This window comes from Acanthaster planci, linkage group LG16, assembly GCF_054643075.1.
Source record: "Acanthaster planci isolate LZ-2023a linkage group LG16, COTS_SCS, whole genome shotgun sequence".
NCBI lineage: Eukaryota > Metazoa > Echinodermata > Asteroidea > Valvatida > Acanthasteridae > Acanthaster > Acanthaster planci.
The window spans coordinates 13,386,213-13,412,675 of NC_141792.1; the positions used below are offsets into that span (position 1 = coordinate 13,386,213).

The following is a 26,463-nucleotide window of genomic DNA, read 5'->3' on the forward strand; positions in this document are numbered from 1 at the left end:
AGTAATCCGTTATATGGAGGGGAACATACAAAATTCTTTATGATTATTCTGTGCCTGGTTTTAACAGCGCTAGGGCCCTACACAGGGACTGCACTTCACGGTTTTTCAATGGTTCCATGCCATGTGAATGGAATGGTCACCTTTTGTGCGAGGGATCTCTTCAGATCTTAAGTTAAGCATAGACTGACATTATCCCCCCCCCCTTGAAAACGCAGGTATTCAGAGCTTGCTTTATGGAGATATTAGAAATTATAAGCCATTTTACCAGCACAAATTTGACTGGGTTCTCAACCCAAGTACAAATTGTGTGGGCATTTGGGGGGGGGCGATATTCGCGTTTGAGTTAGCGGATGTCATGATGTAGAGGGCGCTCTAGTTCCAGGTTGCGCGACTTGCTTTAGCGCGGTCACTGTACCACCACGCACGCTACACTGGCACGTGCATCCACGAGTGTTCAGTCGTTGACTGACTTAGACCACGGGATAATTTAATACCGAAGTTCTTCACCAGGCAGGACAAGGTCTGATGAGAAGGCAGGACATTATGTGTGCACATGAACTTAATATGACTACTGTCAAGATAGTCACAGCGCACATTAACTAAAGGCCACAAGCCAGGGTAAGGCACACGTTCATTCCCGGTACCTACGGTAGGCGTTGGCCTTGGCCCTCAAGGCTGAAGACCATGTAGTTAGCCTGAGGCTACAACAGTACAAGAATTTTTCATCCTGACTTCACTTCAGCAGTTGTGAACAAGTCTGTGAGGAGTCAAGATCATTGATTTCCTGACTAAAGTGAAAAATGTTCAGCTTTGACTGACTTTTAAGCTTTACTGGGATTTAATAAAAAAGGAGAGGCCGGCAGGATGTAACTTTCTTTTTCCATGTAATGGACATGACGAATTTATCAGGATGTAGGCTAACATTAGTGTAACTGTTTGTAAATAGTATTTGTAGCCTGTGTTGGGTGTAATCAGCTGATCTGTGTGATCGCCCAGTTGGTCTGTTGAGTTTATTGATCCTGTATTGGAAATCTCCAACTTTATTCCCTTTCAGGAAACAGTGTTCCACAGCTGTAAATGGCAGAATTATTGACGAATTCCTGCAATAAAGATTAGCTAATTGCACACAGGTTGAACAATCACGCAGATCAACCGATCATGCCTAACATTACTTTGCGAACCTTGACAGTAAATGACTTACTGGCCCTGATTAAAATAAAACTCAGCTAGGCCTACCAGTACACGTACCTGACTTGGCCTGTTTTGCTATTACATTAACATAGGCCTGCATATGTTGTATGGAGAGTGGCAGCAATGAAATTTATGCCCACTGAGACAAACTTTTCTGTAACTTTAGATTCTCCTTGACAATTATTTGATGACCCTATTAGGTTGAATGGATGAAAAAAGGGAACTTTTTTCCTTGTCATTTTAAATTATCCACGCTTACCTGTACAGCTCAGTGAAGGCACAGTCGTTGTAGGAAAGACGTGGTTTTGTGCATGGATTTTTCTGTTCGTATTGTGGAATTACTGACTAAAAACATTTCTGAGACAGGATGTCCGACTTGCTGATATACTTCCTGAACAAGGGACATCAAAGAAAAGAAAATTGAGTCCAGCCCAATCTCAGAATGCAGGAAGTTTTGTGAACAACCTATGTAACCTTGTGGTTTTTCTCCCAGCAAGGATGACATCACAGCATAACAACCAAAAAGACAGCAAAATATGAAACAAAAATTGAAAATAATGTTAACCCAGACAAAAAGTACACTTTGGATATTAAAATATCCTTTGCCTAGCCTTAAATAGGAAGTGCTCCTTTCGAACCAGAAATTCATGTATTCTTATCCTTTCTGATCAGACATTTTTCTCCTTTTTAGAACTACTTTCAAAGGGCGCTTATGATGTGTATGTGGTTTGTACTAGCTGGGTTGTTTTCCAACCAGAGAACTACGTGAGACAGATATTTTTCCCTATTGTTCAGTTTCCATAGTCGATTGTGGGAGTAAATTCTTGAAAGCAGCTGAGGCTTACATACAATGCTTTGTATCCATGATTCCATGAGGTACATGTACTTGTATGGTTGTATTATTCTGGTTATGTGCACCCACCAGGTGTAAAGAGAATTTTCTTCATGAAGTGCAGACAACCGTTATGGAGGTCATGCTGTGTGCACATGGCACAAATAACTTTTCCACTTTGTTGGAATGCCAAACAGATGCAAGTTTCATACAAATAGTGGATTTTACCAGTAATTGCCCTCAGTTTCCATGAAAACAACCAACTTGCAGTGTGCCAGTTCTGAAATTTTATGGTGTTCAGTACAGTTAACATTCTGATTGAGCTTTAAAGCTTTTCACGGTGAAGGTGGTAAGTTATAGGTTTGTGGTAGCACCATGCAAGAATACATATATCCTTCAAGCATGTGTGGTTCTGAAAAGAACCGCAGGGTACTCTGTGTTTCGTATAGCATGCTCTGTCGGCCATCGGGAGACTGCAGGGATTCCAATTATGAAGCAGCTTATAAGGTGTCTGCAGGCGGTGAGGCATGGAGAGCATGCTAATTAACTCAGGATCCAATCAAAGGTATTCAAGCAGTATATGGAATGCTAATGCTAGATGACCAGTGAGATGTGTCAGTCTGAAGGAGGGTAGTACTGGGTAAGGTTGCCAAAGGTATAGGAGACCCATAGGCTGGGTATATGTAGGGTACAGGGGACCCATAAGCTGGGTACATGTAGGGTACAGGGGACCCATAGGCTGGGTACATGTCCTTGGGTATAGGGGACCCATAGGCTGGGTACATGTAGGGTACAGGGGACCCATAAGCTGGGTACATGTCCTTGGGTATAGGGGACCCATAGGCTGGGTACATGTCCTAGGGTATAGGGGAACCCATAGGCTAGGTACATGTCCTTGGGTATAGGAACTCGGATGACAATGGGGCACCATATGTCACTGATGTTGAAACTGATGTCTTGTGGTACTGTGTTGTGCTTGAGGATTTTGTCATGGTTTCTCTGAGGCAGTGAGAGTACCAATATTCAATGTTGGTGATGAGTTTGGCTTGGCTCCAGTTGATCTGGTGGTCTTCATTGTGGGAGTGCTTGATGTTGGCTGACTTCTCAAACTCTCTTTTCCTGCCACGGGCTTTATGGAGTCTGGTAGGTAGGCCCCTGCCAGTCTCGCTAATGTACATGTACTTTGCCACATTAGCAGGGGATCTTGTACGCTCCTGGCTTGCCTTGTGGGTTGCCAGTGGGCCGGTCCTTGTGGGAGGTATATAAGCAGGGAAGTTCTGCATCTTCAAGGGGCTGTATCACTAAATATCATAATCAGAAGTACTGCCTACATGTAGGTATAGGAGAAAATGATAGAACCAGGGGTCCTAACTAGTTGGCTTAATTAACATATTCTGTCAAATTTGCTATTTGCAGAGATATGGATTGGAATAGACTTGTTTATGCAAAAAAATGCAAATTCACAAAAACGATTTTGCACTGGAAATAGTAGTTTTTGTTGAAAATAAATAGGCCTAACAGACTTTTGTTAGAGAAAATGGAAGGGACTTGTGTCCCTTAACCCCAATGCTTGAATATTCTGACCTAAGCTTTTTGGAAGAGAATCTTCATGTAAGTTCAACTTTTTCACAGTTTTGGGTATAAAAATACATCTGACATATGTGCATTTCAGGACAAGCCAGTTTTGACGTGTGCTGGAAATACATGCATCACGTACATGTAATACTGTGCTGTTGGTTTCTTAATTTTGCAGTGGAAATTACTTTGCTAAGGGTCACCAGACTGTTATTGAAATAGGGACAAATTTTGTCAACTTTTGAAAGCACGTCGATCTCTGGATCATCATCATTTGGTGAATTCTAAAGATACTCGTACGACATTTTTTATTACAAAAGCTTTGCTCTGGAGTAAAGTACATTCCCCTTTTCAATTATGTATCAACCATTCTTGCGAGATTTGAATAAATTTATTTTGGAAGAAATATTCTGTTTTAAAACCATAACCCTGATTTTGCATGGATGCATGACCAGCCAAGGCACATGTACAAGTATACAGAGAGAATCACTGATAATCCTGTTTAATTTGTTGGCAGATAAGAACTGAAGTTTTTGTGGACTTTGTGCGAGATTTCTGATATCTTTGACTTCCACTAGGTCCCTTGTAAGGTACCTGTCACCAAAGCAATAAATACTCTGCAGTGTGCACTATGCTTGTCTGAAATGCACAGGCTGGCTTTGGTGTTGTCTTATGTACATGTAACTACTGTTGTTGGGGGATTACTCTACATGATAATGCTTATGCAGTTATTGAAGAAAAACATTTTTTCATAAAGAGAGGTAAAGATTGTAAACCTCTGTATCCGTACACAAGTATAAAAAGGATTGAGATGAGGCTTAAAATCTTTGCTCCTTAGTTCTTCCAGTGAGATTTGTGTCTTGTAAAATAGGTACATAGATTGAAAGTTTCTGAAGCAGTTGTTGACTTCGCTCATCACAATGTCAAGTTCAAGTTGGGTCACAGCGGAGGTAGACACCAATGAGAATATTGTAAGTATCATTGTTTGCAGTTAGACATTAACTGCACGTTGGAAAAAGTGGTAATGTAATCTTTGATTTGATGGTTTGATGGTTTGACATTTGGCTTTGCCAAATATTTCACCTCAGAGAATATGAAAAAATTGAAGGAATCAATATTTTGCCATTATTTGAATTAATAAAGGGATCAAGCCTCTTGAGTGAATTTTGAACATTTTAAGTTGAATGAGCCTGACACCTTATTAAAAAGCTACAATATTGAGCACATTTCCAGTTTGGGGGAATAGCTTTCCATATTTGTTGCCAATTGATCAGAACTGTCGAAGTTGTCTATGGATGGGTATTTTGCATTATTTGATGTAAGTTTGGCTCATGTAAATAGATCCCTGCTTGTTGAATTTGCAGTTTGAAGGTCTGGTTTTAACCCAATATCATGGATCAGTAAAACTAGAACACACCCAGATCTTTGCTTTAGCAGAACATACACCAGAAGTTGATGTTGTGTGAACTGTCAGTCGGTTACTTGTTTTAGTGAAGTGTACATCTCTTGTACATGTACATAAATAACAGTTTTATGATGGACTCTGTTATCTTGCATCAGGAATGTCATGGGTATAGGAAGAATCCTCTACTGACAGCAATCTGCTGGGTCGGTGGTCTTCTCTCTCTGGGATTTCTCTTCCTTGTTTTCTACTGGAAGGAAGATTGGAAACTCAAGTGCATGTGTAGGCCTTGCCATCTTAAGCAGGCAGATTTTGTCCTCATCAAGGTTTGAGAATATGAAACTGAATTACAACTGCATGTAACAATTTAAGCATAAAATAAATGTGCCTTCCAAGAATCTACTCTTACACTGTCCATTTTTCTCTACCTGTAGATCCATGCTTTCAGGGTTTTGATTTGTGTGTTTGTTCCAACCTATGTTACCAGGATATTTATCAGCGCTACCATGTCTGTGTCATTCGACGGAAGCTTATTAAAGATAATAGGTAAGTAGATCATTTGCATCTCTGTTATAAATGGTTCCACAGTTCAGAGATCTATCTTTGCCTGTTTACCTTGTTATATAAAAGTTTCTTTGCTTTCTGCCAGTAAATATACTTGAAAGCAGGTTTCTTTTTTCCCCTACATAGTTTAAAAATCAAATTTATTGATTTTTTTCATTTTGTTTTTGGTACCCCTTTTATTTACAGGGTAGTGATAGGTTTATATTATTGTAAATTTCGATCTATGAATCTTTTTTTATTTTCGGATTCCCTCCTTGAAAATGGCAAATACATGAAAATGTGTAGACAAAGGTGTAATTTTAGGAATTTGAAACTACAACACAATGCTATCTGCTGTTTCTGTTCAGTTTGCCCTATTTCTCTTTGAAGTGGTTGCAGTCACAAAATTCTCCACACCGTTGTGAAGAGAAATGTTGTCGATAGTGACGGGAACCTGCGATTCTTCAAATTTCACAAGATTTTCTTTGTTTTGGATCTCATCCAGCATGACATATTCCGTCTTAGGTAAAATCCTTCTCTCATAGCGGGGTGGTTACCAGTGCATAAGTACAGGTGAATTACTGATTGATTGATGTCATTTCTACACTATCTAGTCCTCCTATCATTCAGGTTTGGGTCCTTGTCCATTGCCAAAGTTTTGAATAGCCTTTGCAACTGTCATTCAACGAAAGTTAAATCTTAAATCACCTGATACCAAAAATAAGTTTGTTACATTTACATGTAACTGTTCTTATGTTACCCACATATGCTTGCTTAGCTTGGATGTATGTAACATTATGCCTGTAAACCAATTTCATAAGCATTAATTTGTTATCATTTTTGTGGGTAAGCAACTATTTTCCTTCTCTACAGGGGCCTGGAGACTGACACTCCTTGTAATGCATTCTTGGAGGAGTATGCAGTCGGACTGACTGAAAGTCAGTCTGAACAGAGGTAAATTCATGTACTGGTTTAGGAAGGTTAACGTTTGGAATTTGGACTTATGAAAGAACCAAGAAAAAAACTAGGAAACTTGGACTAATTCCAGAAAAACTTGAGATTTTGGTTAAATTGGGGTACATGCTTTGCCAGATGGAAAGATAAATGATGATTGGTGTTATAAGATGATGGATGATGATTGGTGTTATGAGATGATGGCATTATTCAGAATTGCAGTAAAATACCTTTTCAAATTGTGGAGTTGTGATAATTGTAGAGGTCCTGAGAGAAAGCAGTGTAAGATCGTGAGATGTACATAGTCTGGTTCCCCAGATCTCATGCTGCTGTTAGTGATATCTAGGGTGTTTCTTTATGTTTAGACGAGCCATTTATGGCCAGAATGTCATTCATGTTCAAGTGCGTTCCATCCCAGTTCTTCTTGTTCAGGAGGTAAGCAGAACAAATATTTTGAATTTTCCCCCTGTGTTGTTTTATTTTTAGGGAGGATAGGTCTTTGAGGAGCAGTGTTCACGTCCACTCTTCTGAGAAGAAGTGGTTTTAGCTGTCTTCAGGGGGATTTGCCTTGAGGGGGATTTGAACCTAGGCCATGAATTTCTGGCATTAGTGAAGAGTACGATCTCAGACATTATCCTGTAAACTCTGCGTTTGTGTCCTCAGGTTTTGAATCCATTCTACATGTTTCAAATCTTCAGTGTATCCGTGTGGCTCTCTGATGAGTATTACTATTACTCGGCCTGCATCTTGATCATGTCAGCAATTTCTATCAGTATTTCACTGTATACAACCAGGAAGGTAGGTCCGTCTTGGTCCATTCATGTCCTTATTTGCTTACATCCCTCTGTGAGGGTTGTAAGGTGCATTGAGAAATGATGACAGAGAAAATGATATCAGGTATTCTGTACTTGCCATGATAAAAAGGGGCAATTTTAGGGAAACTATCCGTCAATTTGGAGTGATATTTTAGATCTCACTGTCTGCTCTTATCAGGTGTTTCTTTTAATCTAGAACAATTTTATGTTTTTCTGAACTCAATTGTTGCATTTGTCGTTCTTTGATGACAGCAAAATTTGACTCTGCGCAACATGGTACATTCAGACACAATGGTGAAAGTCTTACGTCCCAACAATGGTGAGCACACTTGGAAAATATATGCACCAAAAGCTCACGGAATTAGTTTACTGGGAAAAAAATTCATCCATTAGCCCTAAAAGAGTCGGGTTATATTGGGTCATCTCACAGCTGGGGTGGGGACAAAACTTGGCATGCTTTTACACACACTCCTCAGCTTTACAAATATGATGTTTGAACTCAATCAAACATACCTGTATGGTTTTGTTCTGATGATCATTTGAAATTCATTGCTGAACAAGTAGGCTTGCATTTAGCACTACAGTGGAAAAGTATACACTTTGGGCTGACCCGTCTCGGGGAAATACACGCTGCACGAAGTGGTATTTTCGATTTATGCAAAAATGGTGTCAAAATGACACCGACACCTAAATATCTAGAGTTACTCTAAACGCCCCTAAAGGTTCGACTCTTGAAAAAATGCACTGCGGTGATATCAGAAAATATGTTGAAGGGGAGGCAGATTTCCCCCAGCTCTTTGTGGGTTAAGGTACATGCAGATCACAAGATTTTTAGGCAATGTTAACACTTGCCTGATGCTTGTGAAAGACAGGGCTGCATTTCAAGGCAGAAGGTTTGAGATGATCAAATGCATGAAAAGACTTTTGTGTTTCTTGGTCTGATTGACAGAGATTGTGGAGGTATCAGAAAAGGTTCTGGTGCCAGGTGATGTCATTGTAATTCCTCATCATGGCTGCATGATGACGTGTGATGCGCTGCTTATTGCTGGAAACTGCATCGTCAATGAAAGCTCACTGACAGGTGGGAAGATAGTGTTATCTTTCTTCTCTAGAATTCCCTTCAAAGCAGAATGCTAATTTCTTTAGAGTTTGGGTTGAATCAACTTGGTGTTCTAATTAGTTTCTAGCATGTTTCCCAATATAAGGCTGATGTCTGCTTCCGGTATATTGGTTAAACTCACAATAAAGCGAGTATTTCAAAAGTCCAAGGAGTGCAGATGGCAAATTTAATGGCCTGTACATGTGTGTCCTCGGAGAGGACACTTTGCGACAGTTGTTGCCATGTGTGGATAACTGTGAATGGCTTATCAGGACAAAGGTTTTTCAAGAATGTGAAGAACAGGGCTCAATTTTGAAACTTCTCATCAAGACAGATAAGCCTCCTTGGTCATTGGCACATTAGCTAGGGTTACCACCGTGCTATGTTTCTTTGTGGTTTGGTTACCAGGGGAGAGTGTACCAGTTACTAAGACCCCACTCTCACATCAAGATGACCGCTTGACCATGTACAGTCGCCTGGAACACAAACGTAACAGTTTATTCTGTGGCACTAAGGTGATACAAACAAGACAAGGAGGCACAGATGAAGTCAGGGCTGTGGTTGTCCAGACAGGTTTGTACATTTTGATTGTCTTGGAATGGTACGATGTATGTTGAACTTAATTGCCTGGATGTTGCATTTCTAACTTATACATCTTCTTAAAAATTGAAATTACCTGAAGAATTGAACTACAAGTTCACAGAAATGTACAAATGGTGATTTTTGAAATGACTGAACTTTGACTGGTTTTGTTGACTTAGCTATTTTTGGAATAATTGGCAAGAAAAAGTAATTTTATGCATTTATAGTGTCAGATTTCCTGTTCAAATAGAGATTTTCCCAATCTTTGTTTATTTTATTGTTTTGCTTTTACTGGAGTCCAAATTCAGTTCCACACGATCAAACTTAATCTTTAGTTTAAGAATATGGTTTTTGTTCTCGTTGTGACTGTGTTTTCTTTCATTCTTATGCAGGCTTTTCTACTGCCAAGGGCAGTCTTGTACAGGCTATCATGTACCCTAAACCAATGGAATTCAAGCTACACCGTGACGCTTTACGCTTTATTGGCATGTTGGCTGTAATTGGTAGGTTGCTGTTTGGAATGATTTCCAGAAATATCATTCATCGCCAACTTTCCTATCCAACAAAACTTGCCAATGTTTACAATCTTTTGGTCTTATCCTATGTGAGGTTTTAGTGCATCTGTATGCTCATTCATCTTTCTGAGCTTTCTAGAAAAACCTCATGAGCTTGTAAAGATCAGACTTCATCCCTAAATCTCCTGCGTATTGGCAAAGACCAATAAAATATTCACAATCTTCAGAACATTTCAAAACGTGAAGACAGTGCTTGGAGCAAGTTACATCACTTCAACAAGTGCTAACAAGAAGATTTAGAGTTTGCTACTTCTCATAAAACTTTTTGTACTTCGCAGCACTGTTTGGACTCGTTTATGCCATCATCATGATGTCCTTCAAAGGAGTAAGTCATCTTTCAGTTTGAATTTTCAATTCAAGTGGAAATAATTTGAAAATCTGGACTTCCAAAGAACTCAAAGTTTTGTACACTTACACGCATTTCCAGATATGCCTATTGCTAAATATTCAGATGTTCAGATCTGATTCTTGCTTATATTTCATAATTCTTGGGGTCTAGGATTGAAAAGTGACTTGTTTTATTTTGATTTTCTGTGTGTTTATCAGGCGAAGGTTGAACGCATCATTATCCGGGCCTTGGATATAATTACTATTGCCGTACCCCCGGCCTTACCAGCTGCTCTGACCATTGGAATGGTCTATGCTCAGATACGACTCAAAGCTAAACAGATATTCTGCATCAGTCCGCAAAGGATTAATCTGAGTGGCACCATTGACATATTCTGCTTTGATAAGGTAGGTAGGAAGTTCTGTCCATTGAGGTATGTCTACAGAGACAATCACTATATATGGCCTCAGGGACAGGTGCACTGTAATCAAGATCTTGTTGGAATCCACTTTAACTTACAAGTGTACTCTCATGGCTTGGCTGGTAATCATCCACTGCTAGGTTTCAGTAGTACCATTTTTATTTGATCAGACTGGTACTCTGACTGAAGATGGACTGGATCTGCTTGGAGTGCAGATGGCCCAAGATGGAAGGTTGGTAATTCAAAAAATCTGATGAAAATCAGAAATTGAGTTTTTATGCAGAAAAAAACAAGTCACAATGGGAATTCTTAGAGATTTTGTAAAGAGTATTCACAGGTTATATTTAGCCTTGCGTATATCAACTCTGTCTCTAGATTCTGTTATATTGAAGACAAATACTTTGTCCTTTGGCAGAATTGTAACAACCCTTTTACCCCAGAAAATTTTGGACCGTTAACTCCTTGCTGCAACTTCGGACAGAAACCGATTTGGACGCCATTGATATCAGAAGTCTTTATAGGCCTGTTGTTGACGGTGAGTAAGTGCTCCAGATTTTTTGGACCTCTTTTCAGATTTCTGCCTCTGACAACATCAGTTTCAAGTTTTTCTACTGGTCCATTCACATCTACCATGGCAACGTGTCATTCATTGGCTGTTGTCAACGAGGAATTATCAGGTGACCCCATTGACCTGAAGATGTTCCAGGCAACGGGATGGGTAACTGCAAAGTTTTCTGTGACATTTTCTGATTTACATGTCAGTTAGCCCCTGCAACTTAGACATACAAAAAATTGTATGTCATTCTGCCAGTACAATTTTAATCTTTGTGCATCACAAACTTGTTTCGGCGGACATGTTTATTTTCAGTCTTTCAAGGAGCCAGATAGATCTTCCGCAGAAAAGTTCATCAAAGTAGAGCCACCAAAGGACGTCATAAAGATTGGCGAATCACATAAAGAGAAGGTAATACTCTGGTTTTAACCGATCCTAATTCTAATTACATCAGCCTTTGAATATTCAATGAAAAGTCAACTTATTCTATTTCTCAATAATCATTAGTTTGGTATAACTACTTTAACTCTCTCAGAATGGCACCTTGAGGAACAACATTCGGATGAAGTTAAGTTTGATTTATGTAGAAATGGTAACCTCTTGAATTTGGCTGATCTTTTTCTGACCTTATTTTGATCAAATTCAACAACGGTTGTCAGTTTTCAGCCTTCTTCAGTTGCTTAGATTGAGCACAGTGCTCAGTGGACGGGTGTATGGAGAGACATTGTTTAATCTTTGAGACCTAAACATTTTCTTTCAATTTTCAGTGACGAATTCATGCTCTTGATCTCGCTCGTTTTTTTAAACCATCTGGTTGCCAGGGTGATTACCACATCTCCATCTTACGTCACTTTCCATTCTCCTCTGCCCTACAACGGATGAGCGTCATTGCTCAGACCAAAGGAGAGGATCATGTGGTCGCATACGTCAAGGGTTCACCGGAGATGATCGGGTCATTATCCAAACCAGAAACAGGTGATGTGAATTCAAGGAAATGTTTTGTGTTGATGGATCTACAAATCAGTGTCTTGTCAAATCAAATGTTCATGTTCATGTTCATTTTGGTCTTGCTACTGTTATGCTGAAAAAAAACTTAGAGAAAGTTATGCCTGATGTTTTGATCAAAGCAGAATCTTTTAATCTTTCTGAAAGGCAAAATAAAAGTAACCTCCTTAAATATAATAATGTTAAGTGCTTGAATCCATCTGTGGATCTGTGCATCTCAGTTTTATGGGTTTTTTTGTTTAAGTTCCTGACAATTTTCAGCAAATGCTGAGTGATTACACGCAAGATGGCTTCCGTGTCTTGGCTCTTGCTTGGAGAAACCTTGACTCGGACAAAACACTGGAGAATCTCATGAATATTCAAAGGTATTTAATTTATATGGATTAATGGCTATGATGAAGTTGTTGAGGAAATGATCGAATAACAAAACTGATGATTTTTTATTTGATTTTTGGGGTGTGTGGTAATGTTGCTTATGTACATACCTAAAAAATGCCTCAATGGGAAGAAAAGTCACAGAGAGCAGGAAATGACTGCAACGAGAAGCTGATGTTGACTTGTCTCTGTTGATTAGGAAGAACGTGGAGAAAGAACTGGAATTCTTGGGCTTAATGATCATGCAGAACAAACTAAAACCAGAGACGAAACCGGTCATTGAGGAGTTGAATCAGGCAAACATACGCACTGTCATGATCACAGGTTAGTTGAAAGGAAGTCATATTATCTGTCATCCATATTAGAAATACTAGCAAGAACAATTGGACAACAGGCTAGCAATAATAGGTGGACAACAGGCTAGCAATAACAGGTGGACAACAGGCTAGCAATAACAGGTGGACAAGAGGCTAGCAATAACAGGTGGACAAGAGGCTAGCAATAACAGGTGGACAAGAGACTAGCAATAACAGGTGGACAACAGGCTAGCAATAACAGGTGGACAAGAGGCTAGCAATAACAGGTGGACAAGAGGCTAGCAATAACAGGTGGACAAGAGGCTAGCAATAACAGGTGGACAAGAGGCTAGCAATAACAGGTGGACAAGAGGCTAGCAATAACAGGTGGACAAGAGGCTAGCAATAACAGGTGGACAAGAGGCTAGCAATAACAGGTGGACAAGAGGCTAGCAATAACAGGTGGACAAGAGGCTAGCAATAACAGGTGGACAAGAGGCTAGCAATAACAGGTGGACAAGAGGCTAGCAATAACAGGTGGACAAGAGGCTAGCAATAACAGGTGGACAAGAGGCTAGCAATAACAGGTGGACAAGAGGCTAGCAATAACAGGTGGACAAGAGGCTAGCAATAACAGGTGGACAACAGGCTAGCAATAACAGGTGGACAACAAGTGGGCAACAGCCCATATCTATGCCTCTCGGCATTAACATTTATTTGCATTCCCCAATTAATGTTCATACAAACGTATTCACAGATTCTCTGGTCTTGGAATATGAGAAATGTCTGTGGCCCTCTATTTGGTCTCTTCGTCAGGTGATAATCTACTGACAGCCATCAATGTGGCCCGTAAGTGTGGCATGTGTGCACCTCAGGATAAGATCATTCATGTCCAAGCTCAGATGCCTGAATGTTGTCATGATGACCCCAAACCGATACTGACATATACCACAGTTGCTGAGGATCACACTCCAATTAACGATCAGATCCCGTTCACTTTGAGTAAGAAGGAGGCACTGGAATTGAAGGTAAGGAAAAGAAAAATGACAACCCCTGGGCTTGGACACAGAAGAGCTCTCAGAAAATTCTTCACATGGTAATGTTCAAATTTGTTTCTGACTTCAACTCAGTCCGTGTGTACCCTCAAGCCCAGGGCAGTAAAATGCAGATGTATGTGTCGTCCATTTCTTTTTTATACAAACTTTTGTAGACCGTGCTAGGAATTTACAGAAGATATTTTAAGATAAGAGAAACTCTTTATTAGGTATGCCCATTTTTCCTGTCAGTTTTTTACCAACCTGCTGTTATAAGAGATGCAAAAACAACTACTCAGTCTAGATTTTTGAAATGATTTCTTTTACCCTGGACCGGAAAATTTAATAAATTATCATTTCAGCTACAAATCTAACTTCATGTCCTTTTGCCATTCTTTGTTTTGTTTTATTGTTGGTTATGATCAGACTTTCAAGGAAGAAATCAATCCAATGTTAGTGGATAAGCCCCTGGTTACCAGTAACACTCATTATGCTATGGATGGAACAACATACAATGCCATACTGCAACATCTTCCTGACCAACTGCAAAATGTAAGCTGCAGATAGAGGAAACATCAGTTCCCTTCAAATCAATCAAATCTGATGATCATGACTACAGAGACGATAGTAAAATAATGATTGGAATGTAATTTATGGTCTCTCAAACATCCTGGGCTTTATCTTTAGGATTTGGACAGTAGTACCCAGGGGTGGGGGGGCTCGTGGGGGGAAAATGCCCCCTACTCTCCCAACAGATTTTTTACTAAGAATACTTCATAGGTGAGTAGGAAAGAAAGTACTCGGTTTATTGATCAAATATTAGCACCAAAATGCTAAGATAACAACACCAGCAAATAAAAGCAAGGATGTTGGGACCGTGAGTAAAGTTTTTATATTTTTGTTCTCCTCAACATCGTTTTGAATAATCCTGAAGCCCCTCTCACATTAAAAGCTGGGTACACCACTATCTGAGAGTGCAGTCTGAAATAGTTAACATGGCAGACTCCCGATGCATATGCAGCAGTAAAATCGTGTGGTTTGATTGGTTGCTACCAGAATTTGTCTTCTTCCTTTCCCCAGGTCATCGTCAAGGGAACAATCTTTGCTCGCTTCTCACCTAATCAGAAGATGTCATTAGTGGAGGAGTTCCAACATCTGGAATATTTTGTGGGGATGTGCGGTGATGGGGCTAATGATTGTGGGGCACTTAAGACTGCCCATGCTGGCATCTCACTATCAGAGGCTGAGGCATCCGTTGCCTCACCATTCACATCTAAGATCCCCAACATCTCATGTGTGCCTATTCTCATCAGGTGAGGAAGATGGAGGATGTGGTCGCTAGATATGTTGTGGTCAGAGAAGGTGGTCAAGTGGAGAGTATGGTAAAGGGGGCGGGTCAGTGGAAGGTGTGGTAAGAGGGTGTGGTCGGTGGAAGGTGTAGTAAGAGGGGTGTGGTTGGTGGAAGGTGTAGTAAGAGGGGTGTGGTCGGTGGAAAGTGTAGTAAGAGGGGTGTGGTCGGTAGAAGATGTGGTGGTAGGAGAAGGTGGTCATGTGGAGGGTGTGGTAGGAGGGGTGTGGTTGGTGGAAGGTGTAGTAAGAGGGGTGTGGTCGGTAGAAGATGTGGTGGTAGGAGAAGGTGGTCATGTGGAGGGTGTGGTAAGAGGGGTGTGGTCGGTGGAAGGTGTAGTAAGAGGGGTGTGGTCGGTGGAAGGTGTAGTAAGAGGGGTGTGGTCGGTGGAAGGTGTAGTAAGAGGGGTGTGGTCGGTAGAAGATGTGGTGGTCGGAGAAGGTGGTCATGTGGAGGGTGCTGCTCTTGAGAGTAGCTTATACCAGACATACTTTTTAAAGATACCTTTGGCAATCTCCTCAGACGTGCAACTTCTCTTGGCGTGAGCTGATTGCTTTGGGAGGAATCATTTAACCCATTCTCATTGATACAATTGCATATTAAGAAGTCATTCATACTTCAGAAATTGCTCCTTGTTTGCCGATAGGTTGCATCATGCCTACGGCATTGTCTCAGGTTATCTCTGTTGTGTTTTTCTCTCAGGCAGGGTCGGGCAGCCATAGTGACTTCATTTTGCATGTTCAAATATATGGCTTTGTATGCCATAATACAGTTCATCACTGTCATGATCTTGTATTCAGTAAGTCTCAAGTCCATAGCTTTGGAGTAGTCGTCAACATTAGCTCCATGTTTTTTTCTGTTGAACTTTTTTGCACCTTATTGAATCTAAAACAGACCCTGTTTTGTTTATGTCTAGTTCCACTTTTTCCCTAATTTTTTCCCATAACAGCTTACTGGTGCCCTGTGAAATTTAGACATAGGTAGTGAAAGAGCAAACACAACTTTTTTTTAGGCCTAACCTGTTTCACTACACAAATATCTTCAGTACTGAGTGAATGATCGTTCATTTTGATCTGTGAAATCGGCAAGGTTTTTTAAGGCTGAAAGCTAGCTTGCATTATGAATGATAACCAGATATTATGGGTGCTTGGCTCCTAAAAAATAACAGAATTTTCTGGACCATGCTTGGTTGGAGAATAACATGTTTACAAGCTAAATCCTTCAAAATTTCCCAGCGAGTACAATGGTTTGATCATCATCAGATAATTTTCAGAATAGTAAATAATGAATTATTCAGTATTAAATAAATGCTTCAAAATCATCAAGATGACTCTTGGGTTGTTTTGGGCTCAACTAATACTTTTTTCTGTTACTAACTCTTTATAGTCAGTCATTGGAGTAGAGCTGAGAATGTTACTGTTCATAACAACCTGCATCAAGCAGCAAATAACTCCACCTTCTTGTAATGTTTTTAGTGCCATTGAAGAAATACGTTTCTAACACTTGAAGTAAAATCAGACATTGTATCGTAGAACTATCACTATCACCAATCAGCACCTCAGCAAATTAATGCATCACAATTTTTGCTCACCAGAGTAAATTCCATCACAACATGTTACATGTGACACTGACAGCACGTCCATACATTTTGTGCATAATTCTACTTCAACATCTGGGTGATTTGTCGTCCGCCTCTGGGGTAATCCAGATCACCTGACCTGGGGTAATCCAGATCACCTGACCTGGGGTAATCCTGATCACCTGACCAGGGGTAATCCTGATCACCTGACTTGACTGAAGTCTTCTTCCTGTTGCTCATTCATCATTGGCAGATGTGATTGTCATTATGTTCTTGTCAGCAAAGAAGATTGTTTCCACAGTGATGGAGGCACAGAGTTTGATTTCCGTATTTTCTTGGTTTCAGGCCGAAATCTCACTGAATCCTCTAGTTTTGCCAGGCTTTTTTTGATTACAGCTGAGGAGTACCCGATAAACTGATTTTAAAAAAATCTGCGGTTAGAAAACTATGTATGTTTCTTGGTGGAACTGCAAGTAAAATTGCGCTTAAGAGCTTTCTCTTCGAAGGAAGTTTTGTTTTGGATTTGATTCCATGAAGACAAATGCTGAATTCTTTTCCAGATGGAAACAAAGTTTGAAGGTATCTAACTTGCTTCTCTCTGCCAAAATAAGAGAATTAAAGATTTTTCATTTGTTGACCCTAAAAATTGATAAATTTGAATCTGTTGGCTTGATTTGCCCATTAGGAATGGGAGAGCTGCTCTGGTCACCTCTTTTGGTTTATTCAAATATCTTGCTGTCTACGCGATGATTATGTTTATCACCGTTTCTATCCTGTATAGTGTAAGTATCAGTTTGGTTGGCCTTCGTAAGCTGTCAACTCAGATCTGCTGCTTGTTCGGTTAACAGCTTTGTTGAATCATTAGACCAACTCCAATGCTTCATGTTACCTCATGAGTTACCTTTTATTTTTGAGAACATTTTTGCCAATGCTGCCGGATATCAGCAATTTGCTGAGGAAAAACTTGCCAGTGAGAAATAAGATTGTTCGAGTGGCAGTTTTCTGCAACCTACTTGTAGCTGTTTTGGACTACTAGACCATGTGAAGTGCATCTTTGGAACGGTGTGAACTTAAGTTCCCAGTTTGAGCTTGAAGGGAGATGTGATAAATTCTTCAGTGACGTTGCCCACATGTTACTACAGACTTGTGCACATTGTGATGAAAATCTGTGTCTTGCTTGTGTGAAATATAGGGTTATGTCAACAGTCATACAGGAAATCATTGCAGTCGTTAGGAAGCATTGTTAGACAAGCAACCAACCAGTTTTCTAATGCCACAAATCATTGCATCAGTGCATCAAGGTCGTATCTCCTGTACTATAAAATAAATGAGAGTTACAACCTTGTTGCACTGACACGACAAAATTTAAAGCTTTGAAGCTTTGCATGGTAGAAGTTAGACTGAGAGAAGGTTTGTGGGTACACCATGTGGACTTGATCCCTTCTATATTATTAAGAGTAATGGTTCTGAGAAGAATAGGTAAGGATGAACTTAATGTTTGGACCATTTGCTCTCACATAAAATGGGCACATGATGAGTACAACATGGCTTCAAACACAGACATAAAGTTTGCTTACATACATGTACATGTAAACCCTGACCCTTTCATTATGCAGGTCTTTCAAAATCATACTCATATATATAGCTTCATGCAGGATCACAGAGAGCAGAGTAGGCCCATAGCCTGTCGAGGGCCTAATGTACCATTGGCAGATTGATTGGTTTTGTGTACAGTGAAGGATTTTGACTGACTTAGGAAGGTTCTATTGGGTTCATTTTCAGTCTGAGCATGAAGTACAATTTCTCATAGTTACATTTATCACAGTCCCGGCATTAAAATATTTTTGAACAAATTTTGGAGCTTATTATTCACAAACAACTTTTTAAAAGCTACATCCTGTTAAAAAATTCTTCATTTCATTGCAGTCATGGCTTTGCTTCTTAACCATGCTGTGCCTTGAGCATGCTGTGCCTTGAGGGTGCTGTGCCTTGAGCATGCTGTGCCTTGAGGGTGCTGTGCCTTGAGCGTGCTGTGCCTTGAGCGTGCTGTGCCTCAAGCATGCTGTACCTCGAGCATGCTGTGCCTTGAGCATGCTGTACATTGAGCATGCTGTGCCTTGAGCGTGCTGTGCCTTGAGCATGCTGTGCCTTGAGGGTGCTGTGCCTTGAACATTCTGTACCTTGAGCATGCTGTGCCTTGAGGGTGCTCTGCCTTGAGCATGCTGTACGTACATCATGCATAAAGGGGTCTTTGGAGTTCTGCTAAATGAATGCTAAAAATCTGCTAGGACAGGATGCACCAACTGCTTGAACTTCAAAATGCAGGAAGTCCTGGGTTCAAATCCAATGAATCTATCTCTTATTCATTGCAGCCCATAATGTGATTGAATACAGTGACATTGATATATGTATTGTTTGTATTTAAAGTGATATGTCTATTTTTCTTGATAGATTCCATCTACAATGACTGACTTGCAGTTCCATTACATTGATTTAGCACTCTGCACTGGAACTATCCTATTGGGTGAGACAATCAAATCGCCTCACCGTCTCGCAAATGTCCTGTATCTGTTAATTGCTGATACTAATTCTACCTGTTTAGGTTCCTTTTATCACGTTCAAGCTTGAACTGTAACTATTTCATATTGATGATGCATCTCCCATGCATCACCAAACTCTCCCGTCTTTATGGCTTACAGTTTCAGGCCATGTAGGAACAACAGTCTTCTTGGAAAGATTTGACTGGAATTTCTCCCCCCCCTCCAAAAAAGATCCTCCTTCCTCCAAGCTGCTGCCAAGAAAGATTTAAGACAGTAATCAAATTTCCACCTGCCAAAGTTTTGATGACCATACTATGCAAACTGTGAGCTGATCTTTGCTCCCTCATTAACCTGTTTCTTACTCTTTGGGGGATGTTGCCATAGTGAGCCGTGGTGATGCCTATGACAAGATCTCAGTCAAGCGACCACTAACCAAGCTCATGACGTCACCGGTCATCTTCTCTCTCATCTCTCAAATTATCATCATTGCCCTGATTCAGACTGCTACATTCTTGTTGCTCCAAGCCATGCCATGGTAAGATGGAGTAAATATCATCAGGTTATTTTCAGACGTGTGTTTGTCTCTCTTAAATGTATAATAAGTTTTATTAAAGTTCTTCAGTAATATTTTTTGAGACTCAACATACAATGCATAGAAAGTGTTAAGGGCAAACCTAGTTCCTTTGATGCTGGTAAAGGCTTTTGTAAGAGAGTCATAATGGTTTCATTATTGTTCCAGGTATGTGCCTCTGAAAATCGTCTCCGATGAAAGACATGTTGTCTGTTCAGAAACAACCTCCGTATTCCTTGTGTCATGCTTCCAATACATCATAGTGGGCGTGGTCTACACCCCAAAGAGACCATTCCGTCAACCACTCTACAAGCTACGTAAGTATAGATATTCAAAGAGATTAACCAGTGATTCACTCGAGGGTGACTACCGGGCTAGTGGTGTTAGTTGGTGTGCTCCATCAGAAAAACCAATTATTAAGATTTGAAATGAAGTCAAACTCCTTTGGTATTCTTGATGTCTGATTTTTGTTTATTTTCTGTAGGTCTGTATTCAGCCTTTGTGATCGTTGAGTTTGTTGGTACTACATTGCTTCTGTATGTGCCAACGGAGCATACTCTGAAAGTCATGGAGGTGCGTAATGTATTAGAGAGTTGTACCCGGATTGAGGGCAGTATACTTATCCAATCAACGACCTTTGACATATCTCTGAATGAATTACATGTATCTAGCCTTTAGTACATTTATGGTCTCTCAGTTACATAAAATGTGCTTGCAAGCTAGCCTTTAACCGCCTCTGTTTGCTTGATTTCTTTGACTGGTCTTTCATGATGTTGTAGATGGTTGTTCTGCCTGATTACGTCTTCAAGACCTGCATACTTGCTCTTGCTCTTCTCAACTTTGTCTTGGCTTGCATCATTGAGGTAAAAGTCACAAATTGTCCTTTTTAATGAAAGTTGTCAGGGTCAGTCTGTGTTATTGATAAGCTAGATTGTCAAGATGCATCTGGTCTTCTAGTCAGTCAAGTATGTAGCACACATAGCTGTGACAGTCCCATTATAGAATCTCCGTGTTGGCCTTTGTCCTTCCTGTCCATTTTGTTAAGCAAGTTTTGTATTTCAAAATGTAATTTCATGAATGACACTAATGTAGTCCCAAGTCCTCCAACTTTAATATCATTTTACAAACTTCCAAAAGGTACGGTACTGTGACCCTATCAAAGTGAATTTGTAGCTAGCAGATAAATTTGTGTATTTGTCCTAGCCACTTCAAGTTTTCGTGATGAGCTTTACCCAACGATGTATAATTTGATTACCTTCAACTCTATCTCATGTCTTTCAGTATCTGCTGGTACCCAGTTCTGCCTTCATGCGGTTTGTTTCATGTGCAAATTGGAGGAAATCTAGACCTCCCAAGTACAAACTGTTGGAGACAGATTGCCGTTGCCATGGAGACCAAGTCTAAAAATGAAGCAGGCGACTGATAATTACTTTCAGAGAGTGGCAGTCATTTTATCATTACAGATAAGAATTACTTGTCATTCTTTGCTACTATATCCAGTGTACATGTATATCCACACACATGATTGGGCAATTCCTATTGGATCATTTGGCTTTGTACTTGAAGAGAATCATGGGATAGCGTGAACTGCAATGTGCATTCCAGTTTGCAGCTTAGCTCAGAGGAACTTTGATGTCTTTGTGGACCTGACAAGAAAAGTTACAGTATTAAAGCAGGATCCAAGGACAGAGAGCATATAACTCTTAATTTGAGGGAAAGGATCTTTCCAAAATGGGGTTTGTGCACACAAACATCAGTAGCCTGTTCAGGATTTCAAGGCCAAATTGAACATTTCAAATACATTCTCGTGAAGTTTGAATGTATGAAGTTCATCTCAAGTTCACATTAATTAAAGTTTCAGTAATTGTAACCAGAACTAAACAGTCAATAGGTATAGAACAAAAAACATGTTTATTGTTGAGGTGTCAGGTGCAAAATGATAGGATTGCACAAAACTTAGTAATTTTCCAGACAGTGGCCTTTCCAGACACTGGCCTTTCCAGACACGGGCCTTTCCAGACACTGGCCTTTCCAGACACTGGCCTGGGGTCGGAGCATTTTGGGAGGAGAGGGATAGATGGGTAATGACAAAACATACAGTAATTGAACCAAATTGGAGACCGTAGCATGAACGTTCCCTATTAAACAAAGGCTCAAAATTAAATGTATGATATGACAGTTAAAACCTTGACATCAATTTACATCTATTGGATCATTTAGTTGCAGAGTTTGAATTTGTTAGAAAGACTTGAAAGATCTTGTACATTATTACTGTGTTAATTGCATATTCTAGGCATTTGAATGTTGGAAATCTTAATGGAGAATTTGGGTTTTCATAATGCATTGAAACTTACAAGTTAGATGTTCAATATTTCGCTAGCGTTAAATATTGTAACCAAAATGAAATTACATTTGAAGAAGGATCAAAGAAGTATACCGAAATTAGATAAAGTTTTGTAGGGTATCTTTGCTTATAAGGAAACATTTTTAAAAGTTCCCGCAGAGTTTGAACTGTAGCACAGTGGTATAAGGAAAGAAATTGAATACTTAAAGAAATCTATGAAATGGCATCTTGGACTGTAATAGCTCAGACATGTCAGACATTTTTAGAAGTTGATTTTGAGGAATTTCTGTGAATCAATTTTTACAATATCAGAGAAGTTTTGGGGTACTTTTTGCAATCATGATATGCGTGTAATTTAAGTACAAGTTGTAATGTTTTTGATTTTATTCTCTGAAATATTTGTTAAATTTTGAAGGGGGGGCAAATGTTCCTTAATTCACATAGGCAAATGATTTGTTTGGACAGCTCCCTCTTTTGACCAAGTATGAACATGTTGCGTCTCCACTCCAATATATGCAAATGTGTTCACGCCGATAAATTGTCTACCATTGTAATGACCCGCACTCTGTCCTCTAATGCATAATTCAAATTTTTGGCTGTTATTCAAATGAGGTCAAAGGTCAGTTTTGTTCAGCTTGCGCAATCTAACCTTTAAATATAAGTTCCGAACACAAATTCTTGAAGAGGCCTGTGGCCTGGTGGTTAGCTTGCTGGCTGCCAGGCCGAGGGGACCCCGGTTCAAAACCTGGGGTCCCCGGAAAAGGAAGTTTTTTTTTTTTTTTTTTTTTTTTTTTACTAAGTTTTTTAGCAAAATTGTGCATGCCCACCTGGAATTGAACCCAGGTCCTTGTGCATAGCAGTTAGTGTCCTTAACCGCTATGCCACGGCACTTTCTTGAAAAAATGTGCTCGTTTCTAAATGTTAAACCTTCCATTGTTTGGACTTAGAATATTTTCTGCCGAAATTTAAGGCAGGGAGGTTGAGATCTGATGGGAAGACTGGGGAGTGGATGGCCAAGGGCTTGGGATGGTTGAGGTCTTCGGACTGTCAGGTGGAACATTGAGGGCTGGGACTCTTGGTGGGAGTAGATGATGGAACTTGGATAGTACGTTGCAGTATGATGCTTGGTCTTAAGTCTGCTCTGCTGAGAATTGGTTGGAAAACTATGGGAGACAGAGAAGAGACAGTGCTTGAATGTCTGGGGAGGGAGTCTAGGGCTAAAATGGGGAGGAATAGAGGTCTTGGAAACTTGTCAGGATTAGATTGGAAGGGTTGGAGGCTAAGTGCCCATGAGGAGCTTATTACAGGGCAAGATCCAAAGTTGGAAGGAGTGCACATCTAAGTCGAGGAATCTGCCATGGAGTTACTGACACAGTAAAGTAGGAGTGGTTCTGCTGGCCATTACTTATGTTGACTCAATGTCCAATGAATTGGCACTTCAGTAATTTCTGATTTTTATTAATCAAATGGCTTTATTTTGGTATCCGTAAACCATCCAATACAGAGAGTGTTTTCTGGGTTTCACAAAATCTACATGTACGTCCAAATTAAAGCACACAAAAACAATTTTGCAAACAGGACTGAGCATCAGCAAATTAAATTATCGGTTAAAAATGTACATTCATGCATTCACTAATCACACACAATGAAATCAATCAACAAAACATGGTTGTGGTGTTCCTAAAGTTAAATACTTTCTCCTTTAAGTACATGTAAATACTACTCTACTGAACACTCTGGGATATAAATGTGTCTATGTCAGTAGTTGGTAGATTCATTTTAAGCTTGCCAAACCATTGTAATGGTCACTGTAAGCAACAAAAACACCGACAAGGGGAGTTTTCTACATTGTGAAGAATTGCTCAAGATACTGCAACTAATAAAGAGCCAAGTACAATTTCCTTCTGCCCGTAAATATGGCTGAAGTCCAGGAACCAGACATGTTTTTGAATCATGCAGTGTCCACAAAAGCCCACTTTGTGGCATATGATGCACGATATGCGGCAAAGGGGGCCCCCCCTCTATTGTGTCTTCTTTTGTGTTGATGGAATCTTTGTAATTCCTTTCAGATTTCCGAGGGGGGTGCAGTAGGCTCAATAGCCTTAGGGTATACAGCTTGTGCATCACATTGGGGGTTCCCCTTTACCGCATATCGTGCAAGGTATCCCTTGTTGGACATATTCCGCAAGCAAGTCTGTGTCTTACAACTGCGAAGTGAGATGAAAGCTTTTGCTCGGGTTAATGTCGGGATTATTCTGAAATATGGCATAAGGCATGCTTATTAAAAACCAACTCCTGTTTAAACCAATAAAAGCGACAGTTACAGGGTACAGTAAAAATCATACCTAAAAGAGACAATGACCCGCAGAAAACAGAGCAATGCTACAATCCAAGTCCATAGAACATTACTGGAATGTTAGGAGATTTTCTGTTGGCACATCAAGTTTCATATTATACAGATTTGATCTCAAACCTAAAATTCAGTTTTAGCTTTTATGACACCTTTCAAAGCACACAGTAAAAAAATACACATCAATCAATTTGCAGTTTAAAATTCCCACTGAAAAATATCTTCAAAACTAGATGGAATCTCAGAACATTTGGAATTAAAAAAGATGCAGAGCACATTGTTCACACGTTCTTGAATTTCAAAACTGATTCAAGAAACAAAAGTGGACCACAACATTCCAAATGCCACTTGTGTGACTGGAGTATTTAGAATGGAAACGACAAAAACAAAATTCAAAATCTATTTTCTTTTATCAAGAATTGTTTACACTGTGCCAACTAGTGTACAAAAATTCAAATATATACACGTTTTGAAAGGATAAATTGGATTAAAATCCACTGTCTATTAATCTTCTTAGCCGAGACATCTTAAATCTGAAACTTTCCCTCATTCATTAAAAATTCTTTGATCTTTTAAATTTTTCATGCTAAAATGGTAAACTATATCTAGCGGGTAATTTTACTCAAATGTGCTCACTAGAATTTCCAAATGTGCAATTTGAAAGTGATAAAAATTCATTTTTAGACACAGTCCTTAACTATTCATATTGATCTATTCAGCTCATTTGAATTATTATTAATTACTGTTGGGTCAAAAACAAACCTGAGCTTGCCTAATTAACTCTTGACTTAAAGAGAAAGTCGTTAATGTAGCAGCATCCTTTTCTGTTTTGAATGGAAGATGAAGTTTTACACTTGTTAAGGTATTTTTGTCAAGAGCCATATTATGCAAGCCTGACATGAAATATGATGAACTTTGAGCACAGTAGAAGCCACTGCAATTCTTCATGAAATCAATCTGTATCTGTATAATACTGTTTGGGGATCTTTTCAATGCCAGTCTTTTCTTCCTTAATTCTCAGCTAGATAACTCGGAGGAAATCATTTTGCTTTTAAAGCTGTCAAGCTAAAGACTTCCTTTTTTTCTTTGAACAAACCACATCACAGGAAATGACCTTACCAAATGCAATCTTTTCTCTTCAAGGATATTTTTTTAGTGCCAGCCAAAGTAGTTCTACAAGAAGAACTGATACCAAAACTGAACCTAAATCCAACAATTTTAGCACCAGATAAATAACTCTCAGCATCAAAGAGAGCTGTTGTCCCCCGGATACATAATTTGAATCATATCATCCTCTTTCTCAACAGGTCTTCACAGAGCAAACAGTTTAGAAGGGAATTGGACAGTTAAAATAGAAGATGATCAGGCTAATTAGAGGTACACTGTACAAGCTATTGTACTGCTAACAACGTCAACGAGCTTTGGTTTGAAAAGAAAGAGATCACAACGACTCAGTTTTGTTGACCGAAAAAAAACCACAGTAACTGCTACTTCTACTTCACAAACTTGCTAGCGTTTGGCTACATCTCTCTCTGGCAAATCAGATGCCAACCATGACTTATAAATACATCAACCATTTCCATTTGATTCCACTCGTATGGCTTCTGTGTACAGCAGCAATGTTAAAGAATGGATCGGTACTCCTTAGATTACTGGGAAAAAGCTTCGATAAAAACCACTAACCAAGGGAGTTATTTCAAGGATCTGCTCCGCATAAATGTAACGGAGTACAGAAAGTTGGGTTTTTATTTTTGGCAAAGAAAGGAGTGACCATCCTTAAATATTCTGTGATGTGGAACGTTCTTGAACTGTTTTGTTAACAGTTTTTGTTGACATGATCAACTCGCTAAACAACTCTCTTCAGTTCAGAAACCCACAGAAATCAGCCTTCATGTTAGCGTCACTCTGAAGGCAGGTCTTGAAGCAATGTTACCTCCTGTCCAAATTCCATTCTTAGATACTTGGAATTACTTGCAGGTACTGAAGAAAAATCAAGTTGCTTACGGTTTATTTTCTGAGAGAGCGACGTGTGACAGGGCTCAGACCAACGGAACCAGTCCGATCATGAGTCCTTGGGGATGACTTTATCTTGGACTCTGAGAAATACAGAAAAATTACAAAAAATCTGATTATTAAACAAAGGACATCTTC

At 39.6% G+C, this 26,463-nt stretch overlaps 2 protein-coding genes across 11 annotated transcripts in view; one reads left to right on the forward strand and one right to left on the reverse strand.

The window, feature by feature from the left end:
• The first annotated feature begins 405 nt into the window (after window positions 1-405).
• Window positions 406-22,476, forward strand: LOC110979106 (polyamine-transporting ATPase 13A3-like). Of its 5 annotated transcripts, none has more exons than XM_022234646.2 (30): window positions 406-2,588; window positions 4,470-4,569; window positions 5,159-5,326; window positions 5,488-5,546; window positions 5,934-6,068; window positions 6,417-6,497; window positions 6,863-6,932; window positions 7,161-7,295; window positions 7,565-7,631; window positions 8,262-8,393; window positions 8,820-8,984; window positions 9,386-9,496; window positions 9,847-9,893; window positions 10,115-10,303; window positions 10,488-10,549; window positions 10,891-11,035; window positions 11,186-11,281; window positions 11,692-11,845; window positions 12,120-12,240; window positions 12,450-12,574; window positions 13,363-13,574; window positions 14,007-14,132; window positions 14,661-14,893; window positions 15,631-15,727; window positions 18,959-19,031; window positions 19,432-19,582; window positions 19,787-19,935; window positions 20,103-20,191; window positions 20,398-20,481; window positions 20,900-22,476. In XM_022234646.2, exons 2-30 carry the CDS (start codon window positions 4,519-4,521, stop codon window positions 21,020-21,022), a joined length of 3,450 nt encoding a protein of 1,149 aa, XP_022090338.2. In that variant the 5' UTR covers window positions 406-2,588; window positions 4,470-4,518; the 3' UTR covers window positions 21,023-22,476. The 5 variants fall into 5 exon arrangements, with proteins under 5 accessions (XP_022090338.2, XP_022090339.2, XP_087003741.1 ...); XM_022234647.2 differs by having other exon boundaries at window positions 406-2,372; XM_087147615.1 differs by having other exon boundaries at window positions 406-884.
• Window positions 22,477-23,407: 931 nt separating this feature from the next.
• LOC110979138 (uncharacterized) overlaps window positions 23,408-26,463 on the reverse strand; it is a 38,285-nt gene continuing 35,229 nt past the window's right edge. For all 6 annotated transcript variants that reach the window (XM_087147611.1, XM_087147607.1, XM_087147608.1 and 3 more), the window contains one exon: window positions 23,408-26,408. In XM_087147611.1, the coding sequence (XP_087003737.1) occupies window positions 26,320-26,408 (89 nt within the window). In that variant the 3' untranslated portion in view covers window positions 23,408-26,319. The remainder of the gene's footprint in view (window positions 26,409-26,463) is intronic.